This window comes from Anabrus simplex, chromosome 2 (assembly GCF_040414725.1).
Source record: "Anabrus simplex isolate iqAnaSimp1 chromosome 2, ASM4041472v1, whole genome shotgun sequence".
In the NCBI taxonomy this organism is placed as follows: domain Eukaryota; kingdom Metazoa; phylum Arthropoda; class Insecta; order Orthoptera; family Tettigoniidae; genus Anabrus; species Anabrus simplex.
Genome location: NC_090266.1, coordinates 986,044,455 through 986,063,824, shown reverse-complemented (window position 1 = coordinate 986,063,824; position 19,370 = coordinate 986,044,455). Strand labels below are relative to the sequence as shown.

Sequence of the window (19,370 nt, the reverse complement as noted above, 5' to 3'; positions counted from 1 at the left end):
GGAGAAAAGAAAGTTAAGAGCAGTGGTTCCAAGCAGCTTAAGATGCAAGCTCGTTTGGTACATACATAGAATGATCAGCCATGGAGGAGTAGACAAGTTAATCGCAACTATTGGAGAAACATTTACTTGGGCTGGATTCTGAAGAACCATAAGGAAGATCATCAAAACTTGTGATACGTGCCAGCGTGTACAACATAATTCTACCTTACTGTACCAACAACCGATCTCTGTAATACCAGAAAGACCCCATAACATATTCGCGATGGATTTAAATGGAAGGTTACCGGTTAGTGAGCCTGGGAATCGTCTCATCCTAGTTGTTCCTGATATCATGCCAGTTCATGTCGTTACAACCCATCAGGAAGGCAAATACTAAAGCTATCATTAGAAGTCTAGAGAGATAGCCTATATTGTACCTCAGATGGGCAAGCCGAACTGTATTTTAACCGATCACGGAATTCAATTTACGTCAGTCAAGTTTTCAGAAGCATTAAAAAGAATCGGAAAATAACATAAGTACAGTTCAATACGTAACCTAGAATAAAATGCCGCTGAAAGGTTAATGCGAGAGTTATCAAAGTATTGCAGAGTCTTCTGTTCTGAACGTCATTGAACATGAGCTACATTCTTACCAACGATTACTGAGTGCTTAAACTATACCTGGCATGAATCGATAGGTAATATTCCCAGTGTTGTTCACATGAACAAGAACCCTAGGCGCCCATGGAACGATATCATAGGTAAGCCAATATAGGAATTACCCAATGCTGAGGAGATCATTCAGCAAGCTCGACTGCGCATGGAAAAACAGGCAGGAAAAAACCTCACGAAATTGAGGCACAGAAAATTTTGGAAACCATTAGAAATTGGATGGTTCATGGTGTGGGTTACTGTAGTCACGTCCTAGTTTGTGAACCATGGCACACGGCTGAGTGGCCTAGTAAGTCGTCCTGAGAGTCGGGATACCAGTTGCTATGGAATGGGAGTGGCATCTCAGACACATTCCTTGTACTTAGGCGGACAGGACTATACAATCCACCGGTGGTCCATAAGCCGTTAGAGGAGAGATCCTCACTTGGACTATGTGCAATTAGGGTAGCATCCTGCTTCCATGAATTTACCCAGCTCAGAACATTTTAATCAAGCCTCGGACCTATGGGAGTATCGGAGTCCCACTCCCATTTGACAGGTGAGGGACTCCTTGGAAACAACTTGGCGAACGAAATGGAATTCAATGGGGAGCTATCAATATTGATGGGGCTTATGGAAGAAAGAAAGTAGAACTGGCTGAGTCAGCAAAGAGGATGCATCTGGATATGCTAGGAGTAAGTGATATCCGGGTAAGGGGAGATTACGAGGAAGAAATAGGAGATTATAAAGTGTACTTGACAGGTGTTAGAAAGGGAAGGGCAGAGTATGGAACAGGGCTGTTTATCAGAAATACCATTGCACACAACATAGTTTCTGTTAGGCAAGTAAATGAGCGAATGATGAGGGTACATTTGTCAGTTGGAGGAATTAGGACAATCATTGTGTCTGTGTATTCACCATGTGAGGGTGAAGATGAGGACGAAGTTGACAAGTTTTATGAAGCATTGAGTGACATCATGGTCAGGGTCAACAGCAAGGATAGGATAGTGCTAAAGGGCGATTTCAATGCGAGACTTGGAAATAAAACCGAAGGATACGAAAGGGTGATTGGTAAATGTGGGAAAAATATGGAAGCTAATGGGAATGGGAAGCATTTGCTGGACTTCTGTGCTAGTATGGGTTTAGCTGTTATGAATACATTCTTCAAGCATAAGGCTATTCACCGCTACACATGGGAGGCTAGGCGTTCCAGATCCATAATAGACTACATCTTAACTGACTTCGAATTCAAGAAATCTGTTAGGAATGTACGAGTTTTCCACGGATTTTTCGATGATACAGACCACTATCTGATCTGTAGTGAACTAAGTATCTCTAGGCCCAGGGTAGAGAAAGTGAAAAATCTGTCTGCAAACGAATAAGGGTAGAAAATCTCCAGGACGAGGAAATTAGACAGAAGTACATGGATATGATTAGTGAGAAGTTTCAAACAGTAGACAGTAATCATGTTCAGGATATAGAAAGAGAATGGGTGGCATACAGGATTGCTGTAGTAGAAACAGCAAGGGAATGCCTAGGAACAACTGTGTGTAAAGATGGGAAAAGGCGAACATCTTGGTGGAATGATGAAGTTAAAGCAGCTTGTAAATGTAAAAAGAAGGCTTATCAGAAATGGCTCCAAATAAGGGCCGAGACAGACAGCGATTTGTAAGTAGATGAAAGAAACAGAGCAAAACAAATAGTTGTTGAATCCAAAAAGAAGTCTTGGGAAGATTTTGATAATAACCTGGAAAGGCTAGGTCAAGCAGCAGGGAACCCTTTCTGAACAGTAATAAAGAATCTTAGGAAGGGAGGGAAAAAGGAAATGAACAGTGTTTTGAGTAATTCAGGTGAACTCATAATAGATCCCAGGGAATCACTGGAGAGGTGGAGGAAATATTTTGAACACCTTCTCAACGTAAAAGGAAATCATCCTGGTGGTGTTGCGAACAGCCAAGCTCATGGGGAGGAGGAAAATGATGTTGGTGAAATTATGCTTGAGGAAGTGGAAAGGATGGTAAATAAACTCCATTGTCATAAAGCAGCAGGAATAGAGAAAATTAGACCTGAAATAGTGAAGTATAGTGGGAAGGCAGGGATGAAATGGCTTCATTGGGTAGTAAAATTAGCATGGAATGTTGGTAAGGTACCTTCAGATTGGATAAAAGCAGTAACTGCACCTATCTATAAGCAAGGGAACAGGAAGGATTGCAACAACTATCGAGGTATCTCATTGATTAGTATACCAGACAAAGTATTCACTGGCATCTTGGAACGGAGGGTGCGATTAGTAGTTGAGAGGAAGTTGGATGAAAACCAGTGTGGTTTTCGACCACAGAGGGGCAGTCAGGATCAGATTTTCAGTATGCGCCGGGTAATTGAAAAATGCTATGAGAGGAATAGGCAGTTGTGTTTATGTTTCGTAGATCTAGAGAAAGCATATGACAGGGTACCGAGGGAGAAGATGTTCGCTATATTGGGGGACTATGGAATTAAAGGTAGATTATTAAAATCAATCAAAGGCATTTATGTTGACAATTGGGCTTCAGTGAGAATTCATGGTAGAATGAGTTCTTGGTTCAGTGTACTTACAGGGGTTAGACAAGGCTGTAATCTTTCACCTCTGCTGTTCGTAGTTCACATGGATCATCTGTTGACAGGCATAAAATTTTTTTTTTTTTTTTGCTAGGGGCTTTACGTCGCACCGACACAGATAGGTCTTATGGCGACGAAGGGATAGGAAAGGCCTAGGAGTTGGAAGGAAGCGGCCGTGGCCTTAATTAAGGTACAGCCCCAGCATTTGCCTGGTGTGAAAATGGGAAACCACGGAAAACCATCTTCAGGGCTGCCGATAGTGGGATTCGAACCTACTATCTCCCGGATGCAAGCTCACAGCCGCGCGCCTCTACGCGCACGGCCAACTCGCCCGGTAGGCATAAAATGGCAGGGAGGAATTCAGTTAGGTGGAAATGTAGTAAGCAGCCTGGCCTATGCCGACGACTTGGTCTTAATTGCAGACAGCGCCGAGAGCCTGCAGTCCAATATCTTGGAAATTGAAAATAGGTGCAATTAGTATGGTATGAAAATCAGCCTTTCGAAGACTAAATTGATGTCAGTAGGTAAGAAATTCATCAGAATTGAATGTCAGATTGGTGATACAAAGCTACAACAGATGATATAGATGTCGATTCCCATAGGGAATCGGAAATATTTGTTCCGAATGAATAAATTTATAATACCAATGTAAATGGTCCATATTGGACATTATAAATTTTCCAGTTAACTCATTCTTGGTTGCCAGCGTTTCGCCCCCATGTGCTAGACTGGGCTCTTCAGTTGGTACCTAGCACACCTACCAAGACGCTGGCTAGTCCATACCGTGGAGGCTACTGCGCAGGCTAATTGTAGCCACCGGCAGTGCCAATGCACTATGAGAAACTTTGTCCCATTACCTCCAAGGTATGCACTAGCCAACGTCTTGGTAGGTGTGCTAGGTACCAACTGAAGAGCCCAGCCTAGCACATGGGGGCAAAACGCTGGCAACCAAGAATGAGTTAGCTGGAAAATTTATAATATCCAATAACGGATCATTTACATTGGTATTATAAGCTAGAACAGGTCGACAATTTCAAGTATTTAGGTTGTGCGTTCTGCCAGGATGGTAATAATTTGAGATTGAATCAACGTGTAGTAAAGCTAATGCAGTGAGTTCGCAGTTGCGATCAACAGTATTCTGTAAGAAGGAAGTCAGCTCCCGGACAAAACTATCTTTACATCGGTCTGTTTTCAGACCAACTTTGCTTTACGGGAGCGAAAGCTGGATGGGCTCAGGATATGTTATTCATAAGTTAGAAGTAACAGACATGAAAGTAGCGAGAATGATTGCTGGTACAAACAGGTGGGAACAATGCCAGGAGGGTACTCAGAATGAGGAGATAAAGGCTAATTTAGGAATGAACTCGATGGATGAAGCTGTATGCATATACCGACTTTGGTGTTGGGGTCATGTGAGGCAAATGGAGGAGGATAGGTTACCTGGGAGAATAATGGTCTCTGTTATGGAGGGTAAAAGAAGTAGAGGGAGACCAAGACGACGGTGGTTAGACTTAGTTTCTAACGATTTAGAGGTAACATGTATAGAACTAAATGAGGCCACAGCACTAGTTGCAAATAGAGGATTGTGGCGACGTTTAGTAAATTCAATGAGGCTTGCAGACTGAACACTGAAAGGCATGACAGTCTTTAATGATAATGTATGTATGTATGTATGTATGTATGTATGTATGTATGTATGTATGTATGTATGTATTAGGAATTGGAACTTTCATATTAGTGAAGAAACCGGCGACATCAAACCCTGCCGCTACCGAGCTCGATAGCTGCAGTCGCTTAATTGTGGCCAGTATCCAGTATTCGGGAGATAGTGGGTTCGAGCCCCACTGTCGGCAGCCCTGAAGATGGTTTTCCGTGGTTTCCCATTTTCACACCAGGCAAATGCTGGGGCTGTACCTAATTAAGGCCACGGCCGCTTCCTTCCCACTCCTAGCTCCTTCCTGTCCCATCGTCGCCATAAGACCTGTCTGTGTCGGTGCGACGTAAAAAAAACACCCTGCCGCTAAATTTTACTCAAAATTCGCTCATCTGTATATCGGCCCATTTAAAGTGATTGAAGTCTTGGATAATAATGCTTATAAAATACAAAGCTTAGACTCCGGCAATGTTTCCATAGTCAATGCCACGAATATGAAGCAATATCATGTTCCTATTACTGGTGAGGAAGAAGTAAATGTTGTTTTCGGAGATAATGACACAGATGATGAATTTAGTGAATATACATCCACAGAAGAGTAAAGATCAAAACACGTTAGGTGTGTTACAAGGAACATCCAAGGTTAAGAAGGACATTAGAACGTATTTTAGGACATGCTGTAACAAGGAATAACAATTCAGCTGATAGTAAATCTCGAGTTATCCGAAAATTTAATGTTGAGCCCTTAAAATGAATGCTACAGTAAGAATGGAAAGTTATAATTAAGAGATGCTTAAGGAGAAATTTCTCAATATCGTCCAAAATTTCTTTCCAGTAAGGGGGGAATATAACCGTTCAATGGCATGTGGGTCAGTTGTAGAGCCATAGAAGGTTATGCTAAGGAAGAGATCAATGGAAATTACTCGGAAAAATACATCCAGCAGCTACAGGTCCAGTTGTCATACGTTTAATTGTGTCTAATAGCCGGAATAACTCGCTCATTTGAATAAGAAATTTGATGGATACAAAATGAGTACGGAGATTCATAAGCTCAGAACCCCGTGGTCATCGGATGCTTACAGTCAAGAAATGTCATTTAATATATAAGCAAAGGCTAGTAACTAAAGTTTACACTTACAGCAGCCGGAAAAGCAAGTATACTATGCGACATTTTAGTCCAGCAATAACGTAGGCAGAGAAGGCCACGATTTAACGTTATAAGTTCAATGATCAAGAAGGCGCTGAAGAGATTATCGATTGTATACATCATGAAGACAAGTAAATGGTGAAGTGTTCCTTTGTATAACTTCGTAATTAGAAGAGATGACTTTTATCACAGATTTTATTAATCAAATGTCAAAAACATATGGAAAAGAAATGATAAACTAACGATCTTAAAAGAAAATATGAAACGCGGACCAATATTGTTAAAGTAACAATTTTAATGGAATTTTGTTTTATCAACAATTGGATTGTAGAGAAAAAAAGAACTGAAAACTGAGATTGAAGGTCGACATAAGAGCTATTAACACGCATTAAGAAGGAGCTATTTGGAGTTGTAGAATTTAAAAAACACATTGAAAGACATATTAGGAAGATCTAATATTGTATAAAATAACGCGACTCAATATTTGTTATTAAAACAAGGCGAGTGTTTTGGGTTAATAGCAAAATATTATATAACACCTATATCATTGTACAAATTCTGTCTATACAAGTTTCAGATCCAATTGCTCACAATGATTGAAGATTGTTCCTGCAATGTAATGATGAGAGTCAACATGTGGGCGTAACAGGATTAGTGTCCTGACAGGCCCGGAATGATGCTAAAGTGAATGCCAGATTGAGACCGATGAAATGGAGAAATGAGAGCAGTGTTACGTGTCTTCAATGATAAGTACCCAAGATATCGTCTTGCTTTATTCTATCTTGTACAACGCATAGTAGTAGAGTAGATTTTATTTCATTTTGTCATGAGGTAACATTAATTGAAACAGCTTGAGTGACCTAATGTGATCGTTGCAAACGCCCAGGGATTCGTAATTGCAGCTAAGTTTAACGTGGAGATATTGAGGTCATTTGTCCCGTGCAAGGTTCAACTCCTAGAATACGCATTTTGTTGTAAATTATCCGCGATTCCTCTATAATTTTTGTGAATATAAAGAGATTTTTCTTCGTCATTTTAAAAGGTCATCTTATGTGATAATTTTCGTACATGCGTACAGTTGCAAGTGTTTCGTGAGATTAGTACCGTGATGATTGTGACATATTTTGTAATGATGATAACAGTTCTTCGGATAAGATGCTTGTGAATTTCTTGTGATAGATAATTGTGAGTAAGCATGGTGCGCTTGAAAGTATGGTGAATGACAAATGATAGGGTCGTCAATAAAGTGCTTAGATGGTGAAATGAAGTTATTATGGTAAATTATTTGTTGAGAATAGGTATCAAGAAAGTGTAATAAGTAATCTTCAAGATTTTAAATGAATCTAGGGTTGAGAAATGGATTTAAGTGTTCATCATGCAAAGTTAAGAGAATCCAGAGATAGACAAGCAGTAAGGTTGTCATTGATGTTTCTCATGTAACATTTCCGAAGGTCATAAGTGTAGAAAGATGTACGATCAAGATATTAATTTTTGTCGTGATGTGGTGCGGATATTGAATATTTTGAACGGATAATCACTGATAGGAGGTCTTCGACATTAAATAACACTGACATGGATGTAGTGGAATGTCATATTCAAGCATGTTGTGATCACCTGGCGTAGTGTAGGTTGTATTCATTTGAGTAGCTGCTTTGTAGAATGGATCTTTGCAGATGGTAGATCTTCACGATTTTTCAGGAGGATAGTTCCGGCGAGACCAGATGCTGTTAAATCATTTCTAGATCTTTTGTTTCTTACGACGGTATTAGCTAGATATTGTGCATTTTTTAGGTGGCAGACATGAGTTCCTGGGATATGCTGTTCCTATTCGACTGAATTATTATTAAATCCAGTTACAATGTCTTTAAATGATGTATGATCACTCATTTAAGGATGGCCACGTTGATGATAGATTATTATTAGGAAACTCAAGATTATAGGTAATTAGGCAATTTATGAGAAAAGCTATAAGAATGATAGAGTGTAGGAAGATGAAATCTTGGATTAATGAACGATAAAAATAAGCGAGATATTTAAGATTTTCATTTTATTTCTACAACTGGCGGACAATTAATGATAATGGAATAATTCTATTATAAGTGACACTAAGCCTTCAGCAAGTTCCATGTTTGATTTCATCAAGATGGGATACTGAATTTAAAATTAATTTTAATGATGTGATTAATTGTAATGGTATTAGCCAACAAAGAATTTGATCTCACTTTATTTTCATATTTTTCCAATCACATTATGATGTAAATATTATTGTCATTTAGTTCTAGTTACTATGATTTTATTAAATTGCGAAGATCCTTCCAAGAAACTAACACCTTTGATATCTTTCTTTACTTGGTTGAGAAATATTTTAGACTTACATAGTTAGCTGAACAATTCCTTGTTACGACAATAAGGGCCTTGCATTAAATAGAAGTAGAACCTAATCGATGCTCATAGAATGTCCATGCCATGAGTGGAGACTCATGTATCACCGCTGATTCCTGCTGAGGCATATTCACAACATCTACAAACCCTCAATATCTGCGGACGGCTACAACACCTTTCCTATTTTATAAGTTGAAAATGGGGAAGGGGGGTGTAATAGGCCAGTAAATGTGGTATTTTATAAACAGACTGCAAGTAAATTCAAACCACTAATCTTTGATTCTGTATCAAGTTTTTCCTTCTTTTTCCATATTTTACTACTAGATCTTTTTAAAAATAATTGTTAGGTTCTTCAGTCTACCAAAACTATCTGAAAAGGAAAACATATGGCAACAGAATTATACCTTAAAAAGCAAAGAAAATTAATTAAAATAGAATGACATGTTTCGTTCTTGAAAGAATATCATCAGATTCTATCAAATCACACTCAAATATATTCAGAAATGTATAAATATTTATGTTTATTTCTATTAGAATCCATAAAAAATTCAATTTTGGAACATATTTCAACAAAGCCCTCACTTCTCTGCAGTTGGCTGATTCCAGAGAATTGTCAACCCAAGAAGGAAAAAAGTAAAGTTTAAAATAAAACTCAACAATTGTTTTTTATGATAGATAAAATGTTAAATTTTATTAATTTTATGATATGTATTCATTTATTGATGTCTTTCCATTTTTAATTGTGTGGTTAATTGAACCTTTATGTGCAGTCTAAATTTATTTGATATTTTTCAATGTTTTAGGAATTACTGTTTATGGTGAAAAGGTATCAAAATAATTATGGTAAATGTTAATTCTAATACTTTTTCTCTTCGTAGTAAAGTACTTATTTAGGTTATTAACAGTTTATGTACGGTATAATAAGGCGACGAATTTACTGCTGCAGGCCGTGTAAACACGTGACGAAAAAGATATAAAAGTTTCTATAGATGAAAAGTGCGTGGCTCAATTTGAATAAAATTTGGTACGCAAAGCCAATCCTGTACACCCTTTCTAACTGCTATATCATTCGTTTAAAATTTCCAATGGATTCATACGAAGCTGATAGTAAAATACGTTGCGTGTTTACGCCGTTCTCACGAGCGGCCGGGGAGTTCCCCGTCGCATGGAGCCATGTGTACATTAATGCTGGAGATGAAATTGTGTGGTACCAGCGGCAAAGTGACGATGAAAATCACATACCTCGAATTCAAGAATCTGGCACAGTTCAAGAATGTTTTGATAAACTAGTAAAAACGTGTCCCTTGTTTATGAAACACACATTTATTAAAAGAATGCAAAGCAAAATGTTCGAAGTGCAGAAAAAACAAATGAATGAAAATACAATGGTTTTGCAAGTGGATATCGCAGAGAATTTCACTATTCTTCCACAAGACGAAATTCAGAGTTGTTATTGGCATCACCGACAAATTACGGTATTTACTGCTGTTGCGTGCTTTGCGGGAGGAAATCATGCTTCATACGCGATTATGTCTGACCATATGGAGCATGACAAATATGCCACGCACTTATTTTTAAGCAGAGTACTAACAGACATCAAGAAAAAACAACCAGAAATCACAAGTGTGTTTGTATTCTCGGACGGGGCAGCGAGCCAGTTCAAGCAAAGGTTCATGTTCGCAAACCTAACGTTTTTTAAGGAAACTTTTGGAATAATTTGGAACGTTATTGCGTCTGGTCACGGGAAAGGTGCTGTTGACGGTGTTGGCGGAACACTAAAATGCAATTTGACTGTTGCTGTATGTGCAAAAGAGACCTTATAAACGTGCATGATGTTGTGCAAGTAGCGAAAAGAAATTCAGCAAACACAAATGTTATATTTGTTCCTTCTGAAGATGTTGAAAAGCCGATTCGCCAACGTCTGTGCAGTACCAGGAACATATGATATTCCCGATGTGGAGCCATTAAAAAAATACATAGTTCAGGCAAGAAAATATTATTCAGAAAACACTCTCTACATCCAGACTAAAAGATCAAAGCAGATGACAAAAATCCACCCCGTGATAAGACTTTTGAAGTGGGAGACTTCGTCCCTGGAAAATACACCGGAAAGAAACATTCCAAATATTATGTTTGTACCATAACTGAAAATGATGATATTTATTTTGTAACCAATTTTCGCAAGTGCAACGATGAAGCTAAACTGTTTTGTGAACCACCGATGAAAGACGAGTGCTTTTTAAATGAAAGTGAAATCGAAACAAAATTACCGGTGCCTCGTTTTATTTGTGGGAAATTGTATTTTGATGAGTATGTACCAGAAGCAGAATGAACATAAATTGTTTTTTCATTCAATTTTTTTTTGATCAAGCTTTCATTCAAACTGTAGGCTACGTACCGGTAAGGCTTGAATGTCCAGATATTTTTAAATACTTTAGTTAATTTTACATTCACTGTTATTAGTGTTAAATAAATGTGTGACAATTCATAAAAACACCTTACTTAGGCCACATGTCCATGTCAGTACCTGGAGTTAAATATTATTATTATTATTATTATTATTATTATTATTATTATTATTATTGGGAGAAAGGAAGCTTGTAGTTTAATGTAACCAATAATCACACTATCATAAGCGACAGAACCTCATATTTTGCGTGAAATCGAATTATCGGACGTGACTTTCACGTTGAAAATCAAAGATGCATTAATCGGGACTCGAACCCAGTCCGTCTTGATGGTTGCAAGTAGTTTGACCGCTGCGCCATCACGCCCCTTATTTATTATTACTTGCTGCGATATTAAATATACATTTTATCATTCAGTAATCGTATTTGATGCAGAGTTAAAGATTTATTAGCCCCTCATGCCATGTCGCCATAACACAGATTCGCGTGTGTAATCCCGTGGTGCTGTCAAGTAAACACGAGACGATCGCTTTTACATAAATTACACAGACATTACACAACTTACACATTTGTTTTTTCACAAAATGTACATTTGTCCTTCTTCTAAACAATATATTAACATTACTAATAAGAGTTACCACAATTCGCAGAATTTAGAAAAAACGTAAAGGTATACGAAGTTAAAAGTCCGTCCCATGTAAACACCGATCGCTACGTTTAAAAGTTTATAAAATCGCATATATCAGGTTTACATCAATTAAATTTGTGGGTGTTATTAAGTATCATCTAAACGTCATTATGCATAAATCTCAATATGTTTAAGTGGTAAGTTTCGTATATATGTTAAAAAGAATTGTACAAATGTAAACACGCGACGCCTAGAATTGGCCAGCTATTATATGGCAGGACATCTTTTGAAGATAGATAAGACCTGTCCGTGAACTGACCAAGTCATTAAGTTTTGGATGTTCAGCAAATACCTGTACTCCTTTACCTCCTACCTTCCAGGAAGTTCAAATTTCAAACTCTTGGTTACCGAGAAATTTTTCTTTCTTTCATTTTTTCCTAGTTGTTTAACATCGCACTAACACATAAAAGGTTTACGGCGGGAAAGGGCTAGGTAGCGGCCATGGCCTTGATTAAGGCACATCCCCAGCATTTGCCTGGCTTGAAAATGGGAAACAGAAATCCATCTTTACAAGGGATGCCAACGTTGGGATTCGAACCCACTATTTCCCAAATGCAAGCTCACAGCTGCACGACTGTAACGACACAGCCAACTCGCTTGGTTCTTTTAACTGACGGCCAGTTAGATTTTTTTTTTTCTAGTTGCTTTACGTCGCATCGACATAGATAGGTCTTATGGCGACGATGGGACAGGGAACGGCTAAGAGTGGGAAGGAAGCGGCTGTGGCCTTAATTAAGGTACTTAAGCGACTGCAGCTATCGAACTTGGTGCCAGTTAGATTGTCCCCATCGTTATATGAAACATCCAAAGCCGATAATGTAATAAGCCTCTCAGTTTCAAGATCTCATACTTAATGGCATCTGTCATATGTAGGTAATGGCGCGTTATTGTGGTGGATGATAGTGTTATGTGTGGTATGTAAGTTGCAGGGATGGTGGGGACAGCACCAACACCCAGCCCTGAGCCACTGGAATTAACCAATGAAGGTTAAAATCCCCGACCTGGCCGGGAATTGAACCCGGGACCCTCTGAACCAAAGCCCAGTATGCTGACCATTCAGCCTGCGAGTCGGACTCTTAGGAGCATAGAGCACGCTTCTAGATCAGTCACGGAATAAACCAATTAATTCTTTAACTATTCCTCACAGCAATTTGCTAATATTGTCCAGAAATGCTTTCCTTATTTTAGTCAATGGAGCACACTGTAGGGGGAGGATAAACCAAATTAGGCCATATGTATTCACTGATTACTAAGATTTTCTGGTCAGGTTTTAAGAGATCTGAACTAGTTAAATTTTAAATATTCTTATGAACATTTGAAATAACTAATTATTCATCCAGGATGATTGCATCATAGAAGCTTACACAAAGATATTTTATGGACACGATACGATTTGTGAGAGAGTGATAAATAGAACTGATTGCAGATCTTATATCTAGAGAGGTGGGGCTTCATTGTTTAATTTTCTCTTTGATGGATTCACTCTAAGACCAATGGAGGTTAGTTGATTTTCTGCTAGATCAATGAGAGACCTGATGCTAATTTCATTTCTGGTAATGACGGCTAAATCGTCAGAAAAGGCCACCACAGATAACTTACTGAATCATTAAACGAGGGAAAACCGTAACTGCTTGCCACTTCAGGGTCAGCGAGATTGAGCAGCTCACCGATGGTTAAATTAAAGAGTGTGGGTGAAATATGACAACCTTGTGGGACACCTTTTGTCACAGTTTTTTTATAAAATTATATTTGTTCGTGGCATCGACCTCTGTAGATCTTTTGCCACTACTTTCACCCTATGAAAAGAACCTGCGTGTAAGTGGAATTGTGGAAGTGTAGTGTGTTGAATGTGAGGCAAGAAATTTTAAGGACGACACAAACACCCAGTCGCCAGGCCAGGGATATTAATCATTTACAATTAAAAACCTCTGACCCAGCCGGAATCGAACCTGGAGCTGTAACTTACAAATTCATGATTTCAAGTTGTTAGGAACAGCACAAACCAATAATGATCCTTTTATATGAATATGGCTGACTGAGTCGAATGCTTTACTTATGTCAAGGAAAGCAATGCAAAGTTCTTTCTTCTCATATTTTGCCATTTGTAGACAACCATTCACCAAGGAGGTGTTGACATGAGCTACAGGTAGAGTTAGAAAACCCCTTTTATGATCAACCTATAGTGTAAGGGGATGGTTGTTTGAGGTAAACAGTACCAGCCTTATTTCAAATATTGCACACACCCCAGTTTTTATTCACTAAATTCCAAATAAAATATGAGCGGAGTACTCGCGTATATATGGTAATGCAATAAAAATGCTTTTAAAAACTGAACATGTTTTTTATCTCACATACTGTACTTATTTGATTGTCTTCCACTTAACACAGTGACTCCCGTAAGCGCCTTAAGGCGGATAACATTTCGCCAGTGTATTCTCCCGTAGGCGCCTCAAGGCGGATAACATTTCGCCAGTGTATTCTCCCGTAGGCGCCTCAAGGCGGATAATATTTCGCCAGTGTATTCTCCCGTGGGAACTTGTGCAAAATTTTCAACTTAAAAACTGTGCTACGGATCATAGTTCTTTCATAGGTGGTAGTTAGATGAACGTGCTGACCTCCGTTAACATATGCCTAGAATCACCCAGCAAAAAATTTTTTTCCCTGGCACATTCCAAGCCCGCGCTCTTGCCTCCAGTGTTGTTGTGTTAGTGCCACTAGCAAGACACAGTATAGCGAGCAGTAAGTTTATATCTGTTGAAGAGGCTGTTGAAATGCAGACAGGCTCTATAAAATCAGGCCAATATTCGGATCAGTTTTCAGTGGTGTAAAGTCCCGACTGAAAGATCACTTTAGATGAGGGCATGCTCGCTTGAAGAGGCCGGTTATGTTTTCGAGTTTACAATTCATCTAAAATAACTAACTATGGCATTATGGTTAGCATGGTGGTGAATAAAAAACTGGGTATATTTGCAAATTGCATATTTATGATGCAAGTGGAATGGCCTTAAATAGTACTGTCCTTGAACTTCTCAGTCCGTATTTAGGCCTAGGGTATTCTGTTTACATGGATAATTATAACAACAGTGTTGCTCTTGCAAAAAACCTTACATCAACGGAATATTACCGTTTGTGGGACAATCAGGCAGAACAGGGGAGTACCAAAGGACATTAAGGACCAACAAAAATCCTTGAAAAGCGGGGAAAAGACATTCAAACGTGATGGGGAAATTCTTCTTATCTCTTGGATGGACAAGAAAATAGTCACAATGATTTCATCCATGCATTCTGCTGAAATGGATGAAGTCACCTCAAAGTTTGGCAGAAAAACAATGAAGCCAGTATCCACTGCAGATTACAATCAGCACATGCATGGAACAGACACAGCTGACCAATACCTTGCTCTATATCCCTTCATGAGAAGAACTTGTAAATGTCCAAGAAAGCTTTTCTTCTATTTACTACAATGCACCCTCTTCAATTCTTTCTGTCTCTTTCAGAAGTCCAATACCCAGACAAAAGTTACCAATCTACAGTTCATACAGACAGTTTCCAGATACTAGCTTGAAGTTCATAATCCTCCTGCAATGTCCCAGTCTCAGCTCTGACCCAAGTCAGAACAGCCTCTCCAGCTCTCTCCGACACGTCATCACTAGCATCCACCCCACCGCATTCCATTCACCAGCCCCCCCCAAAGAGCAGCAGCTAAAGATCCCCCATCACATCTGGATGGAAAAGTGAATGAACATATTCTGCTCAAGTTTCCACCACTGAAAACTGATCCTTACCCGTAGAGTTCGCCTCAAGAAGAAAAAAAGTATGTGACACAAGGTGGTACCGCAGGACGTGTGGCGCCCCTCTGTACCCTGGAGCATGTGACACCAGATATCACACCTTAAAATCATACTCGCCGGGCTGAGTGGCTCAGACGGTTAAGGCGCTGGCCTTCTAACCCCAACTTGGCAGGTTCGATCCTGGCTCAGTCCGGTGGTATTTGAAGGTGCCCAAATACCACAGCCCCGTGTCGGTAATTTACTGGCACGTAAAAGAACTCCTGCAGGACTAAATTCCAGCACCTCGGCGTCTCCGAAGACCTTAAAAAGTAGTTAGTGGGACATAAAACAAATAACATTATTATTATTATTATTATTATTATTAAAATCATACCCCTTCCCCAGGTATGTTCTAATTTTCACATTATTTCAAAGCGTAACATAGGAGTAGTAAATATTTTTGTTCCACAGTGCAGAAGGCAGAATTGGCAGGCAAGGACTTGTAAAAATGGCTGGGCTGGAGGTTTACATGCCCTGCCTATTTCCTGGAAGTCAAAGTGTTAATACAGTAAAACCTCGTTAATTCGAAGTCGTTGGGACTCAAAAATCGGACTTCGAATTACGTGATTTCGAATTAACCGCCAATCCGCAATTCAGAAGTACCAACCCTTGCCGCGTTATAAAATATTCTAAGGCCCATTACTGCATGCATTTAACCTTGATTCACAGTTTATACCTTTCAAATGCCATGAAAAAACTATTTCCAAAATGTATACAAGAAGGTGCATTTACAGTATTCAAATAATACACTCGGATATCTCACTGGTAAACATAACCTCACGCAACGAAAGAAAGAAAAAAAAAAAAAAAAAAGCACGATTCAAAGACGAGGAGAAATCTATGCTCGCTCCCATGTGCAAGTGCTTTATTGATTGGATTACTATACTGTATGCATTTTAGATGCCTTGTATTTACACAGAAAGTACCCGATGCCCTTAAAATTGAACTTTCCTATGACTCTATCCTTGTACGATTTCCCACCGTGGCACTTCTCTCGTACTTCAGAAATGTAAACACTTGCCGCGTCACGAAGTATTCTAAGACCCATTAATACATGCAATCACCTCGATTCACAGTTTAAACCTTTCTAATGCCATGGAAAAAACTATTTCCGAAATGTATCCAACAAGGTGCATTTACAATGTTCAAATAATGCACTTGGATAAATCGCTGACAAACATAACCTCACGCAACGAAAGAAAAAAAGTCGCACAATTCAAAGACGAGGATAAATTATGCCAGTTCCCCTGTGCAAATGCATTATTTTTTTGATTTCTTTACTGTTTGCATTTTTATTATAGGCTACATGCTTTGTACTGGCATGGAAAGTGCCCGACGCTCTTAAAACATCGTGGCTTATCGAAGTTTCCTATGACGAGGGGATAAAGTATATCGCTTCCGTGTGCATTGCAACGTACTACTATGACCCCCATCCCTCACACTGCGATTTCCCGGCTGGCAATTTCTCCTTTAAAACAATAAGACCGTTTGGGCTCGCATTAAAATAAAACAATGCAGTTTCACCGGCAATGTCAATGTTGTTCGGTGCCTACGAATTTATTATATTTGCCACGTTTTTTCGTCAACTGTCGGCATCGCCAGTGTTCGCGGATTCTGTTTTCCCGCACACTGCATGTTGCATGATATTACGGCGTTCCTTAAAAGGTTGAACACAAAAAAATTCCGATTTCATTCAACTTAGCAATCATGAAGCGCACTGTAGACCCACCGAAGTGAGTGCAAGTGCAGAAAGCTACCCCTCCACGTTCCGGAACGCGCGTTCTATTATGACGCGGAGCGGATACATTTCGAGTTGAAATTACTCTGTAACATACTATTGTTTTAAAATGTAAAGGCAGTTTCGAATTAAAAGTCTGAATTTCGGTAATGGGGCCAACATTGTACTTCGAATTACGAATTATCCGTATTTCGAATTAAACAATTGAAATAACATGCAAAACTGTATCTCATGTTTCCGGGAACGAGAGCTTCTTCGAATTAGGCGGGATTTTGAATTAACCGATTTCGAATTATCGAGGTTCTACTGTATATGATCCCGGTTAGTATTCAGTTAACACACAATTCTGTGAAGAGAGTTTCCCTGGAATTTTACTGCACTTCAATTTAAATCGCATGCATAACAATTAACAGATAAAACTTACTAGTGTTGGCAGAATGTGCAGAGCCAAAAGGCCAAATGGAAGTAGTATCATAAGGGCCAAACTGCCCAGGCATCCTCCAAACTCTGTTGGAATATTTCTCTTGCGCCATTCTACAACTTTCTGGAACTTATCTTCATCTGTTCCTTCAAATTTGCAGGCTATCTAAAACATAAGAAAAAGAGAAAATGCATTTACAGCAAATGGGAATTATAATCAAAGTAGGTATGTGAGTGCTGACATAGTCCTAAGACAATATAAAAAAATTAAGCTCACATGTTCCTTCTACATTCTAATTACAAAAGGAATTCTACATTAATCATGCATATATATTGTAACCGTTCACTACCATGCTCATAAGCATGTCGTGAGGTCCATCTGATAATATATGCCGCATTCCACGTCATTCTATGACATATTTGGTCGTAATGAGCATTTTCTGCCCAGTTCGGGACACGAATGGCGCTGTGCCAGATCAGAGGACACGCATAGAGGAAATGAGAGCCATGTACAGCGAGACCTTGGAATTAAGCTCTCTATTTGCAGACAGATATGAGAAGAGCCACGCCACGCACGGGGAACATTTAGGTCAGAAGGATGAGTCTATTTACACTGTTTTTACACAGGAGTTGAAAATTCTCAGTGATTTCCCTGTGTATTCACAGGTGACAACCCATAGTGTTCACTTGTTAAAATAATAATAATAATAATAATACTAATAAAAATTTGATACAAGCTTTGGAAATTTACAAGTAAGGACTTGTTGGAACCGCCTCTTCCCCCTCCCCCCCGTTGCACCGACACAGATATGTCTTATGGCGACGATGGGATAGGAAAGGCCTAGGAAATGGATGGAAGCGGTCGTGGCCTTAAGTAAGGTACAGCCCCAGCATTTGCGTGGTGTGAAAATGGGAAACCACGGAAAACCATCTTCAGGGCTGCCGACAGTGGGGCTCGAACCCACTATCTCCCGATTACTGGATACTAACCGCACTTAAGCGACTACAGCTATCGAGCTCAGTCTTGTTGGAATCTGCGTAATTTTTGCTACTCAATGATAGCAGAAGATGTACTACTTTATGAATGCAGTAGTGATGACGCACTTTAGACAGGTGCGCCTAATGTGTAACAGATGTTAGAGGCCTGCCGCTCGACAGAAATGAGCGAGTCCCCGCTGGATTATCTTTGATAAAGATGTTGATTCCCATAGGGAAACTGAAATATTTGTTCCGAATGAGTACATTTAAAATAACAATAAAATTGATCTGTTATTGGACATTATAAATTTTCCAGCTAACACATTCCTGATTGCGAGCATCTGATGGCCAGGCAGGCATCAATTTTTGAAAACGAAAATCTCTCATAGTGCATTGGCACTGCCGGTGGCTCCAAGTAGCATCTTTGCGGATACATTAAGTATCCTCAATGTTTTTAAGTCTTTATTATCTTTCTCAAATTGTTGGTGTAATATACAGCAGCACAGATCGAGGTTTCCCACTTGGTCAAAATCAGTTGTGGAGGTAAAGAGAGCTCTGTTCCTAAAATCACCCTCCCGAATCCAAATTTTTAAGGAAATAGCACCATTTTTTTGTGTGCTCAAAGTCAAGTTGTCATTATGTGGATACAAATATCTTACTTCTTCACCAACAGCCAAACCTTCGTCTCCCAATGCTCGCAGCTGCTGGTTTATTTTATCTTCAACGATGGCCAAAGATGACACCAAAGTATCAAGTCCTATCACCAAATTTGTAATTGCTTCAGGTAACACACCGTAATGTGCTGTTATAAATGCCAGATCACTGCTAAGTTCTGGATGGTAAAGCAACCTTTTCACCTTACAAACTAAAGCAGCTTTGCCTTCTGGTATAGGATCGATT

The 19,370-nt window shown here is 39.2% G+C and overlaps 1 protein-coding gene across 3 annotated transcripts in view; it reads right to left on the bottom strand.

Annotated features, from left to right (window-relative positions):
- The window catches only part of LOC136864608 (delta(14)-sterol reductase TM7SF2), a 378,438-nt gene that overhangs the window by 227,974 nt on the left and 131,094 nt on the right, over positions 1–19,370 (bottom strand). For all 3 annotated transcript variants that reach the window (XM_068225883.1, XM_067141843.2, XM_067141844.2), the window contains exon 5: positions 17,497–17,658. In XM_068225883.1, the coding sequence (XP_068081984.1) occupies positions 17,497–17,658 (162 nt within the window). The remainder of the gene's footprint in view (positions 1–17,496; positions 17,659–19,370) is intronic.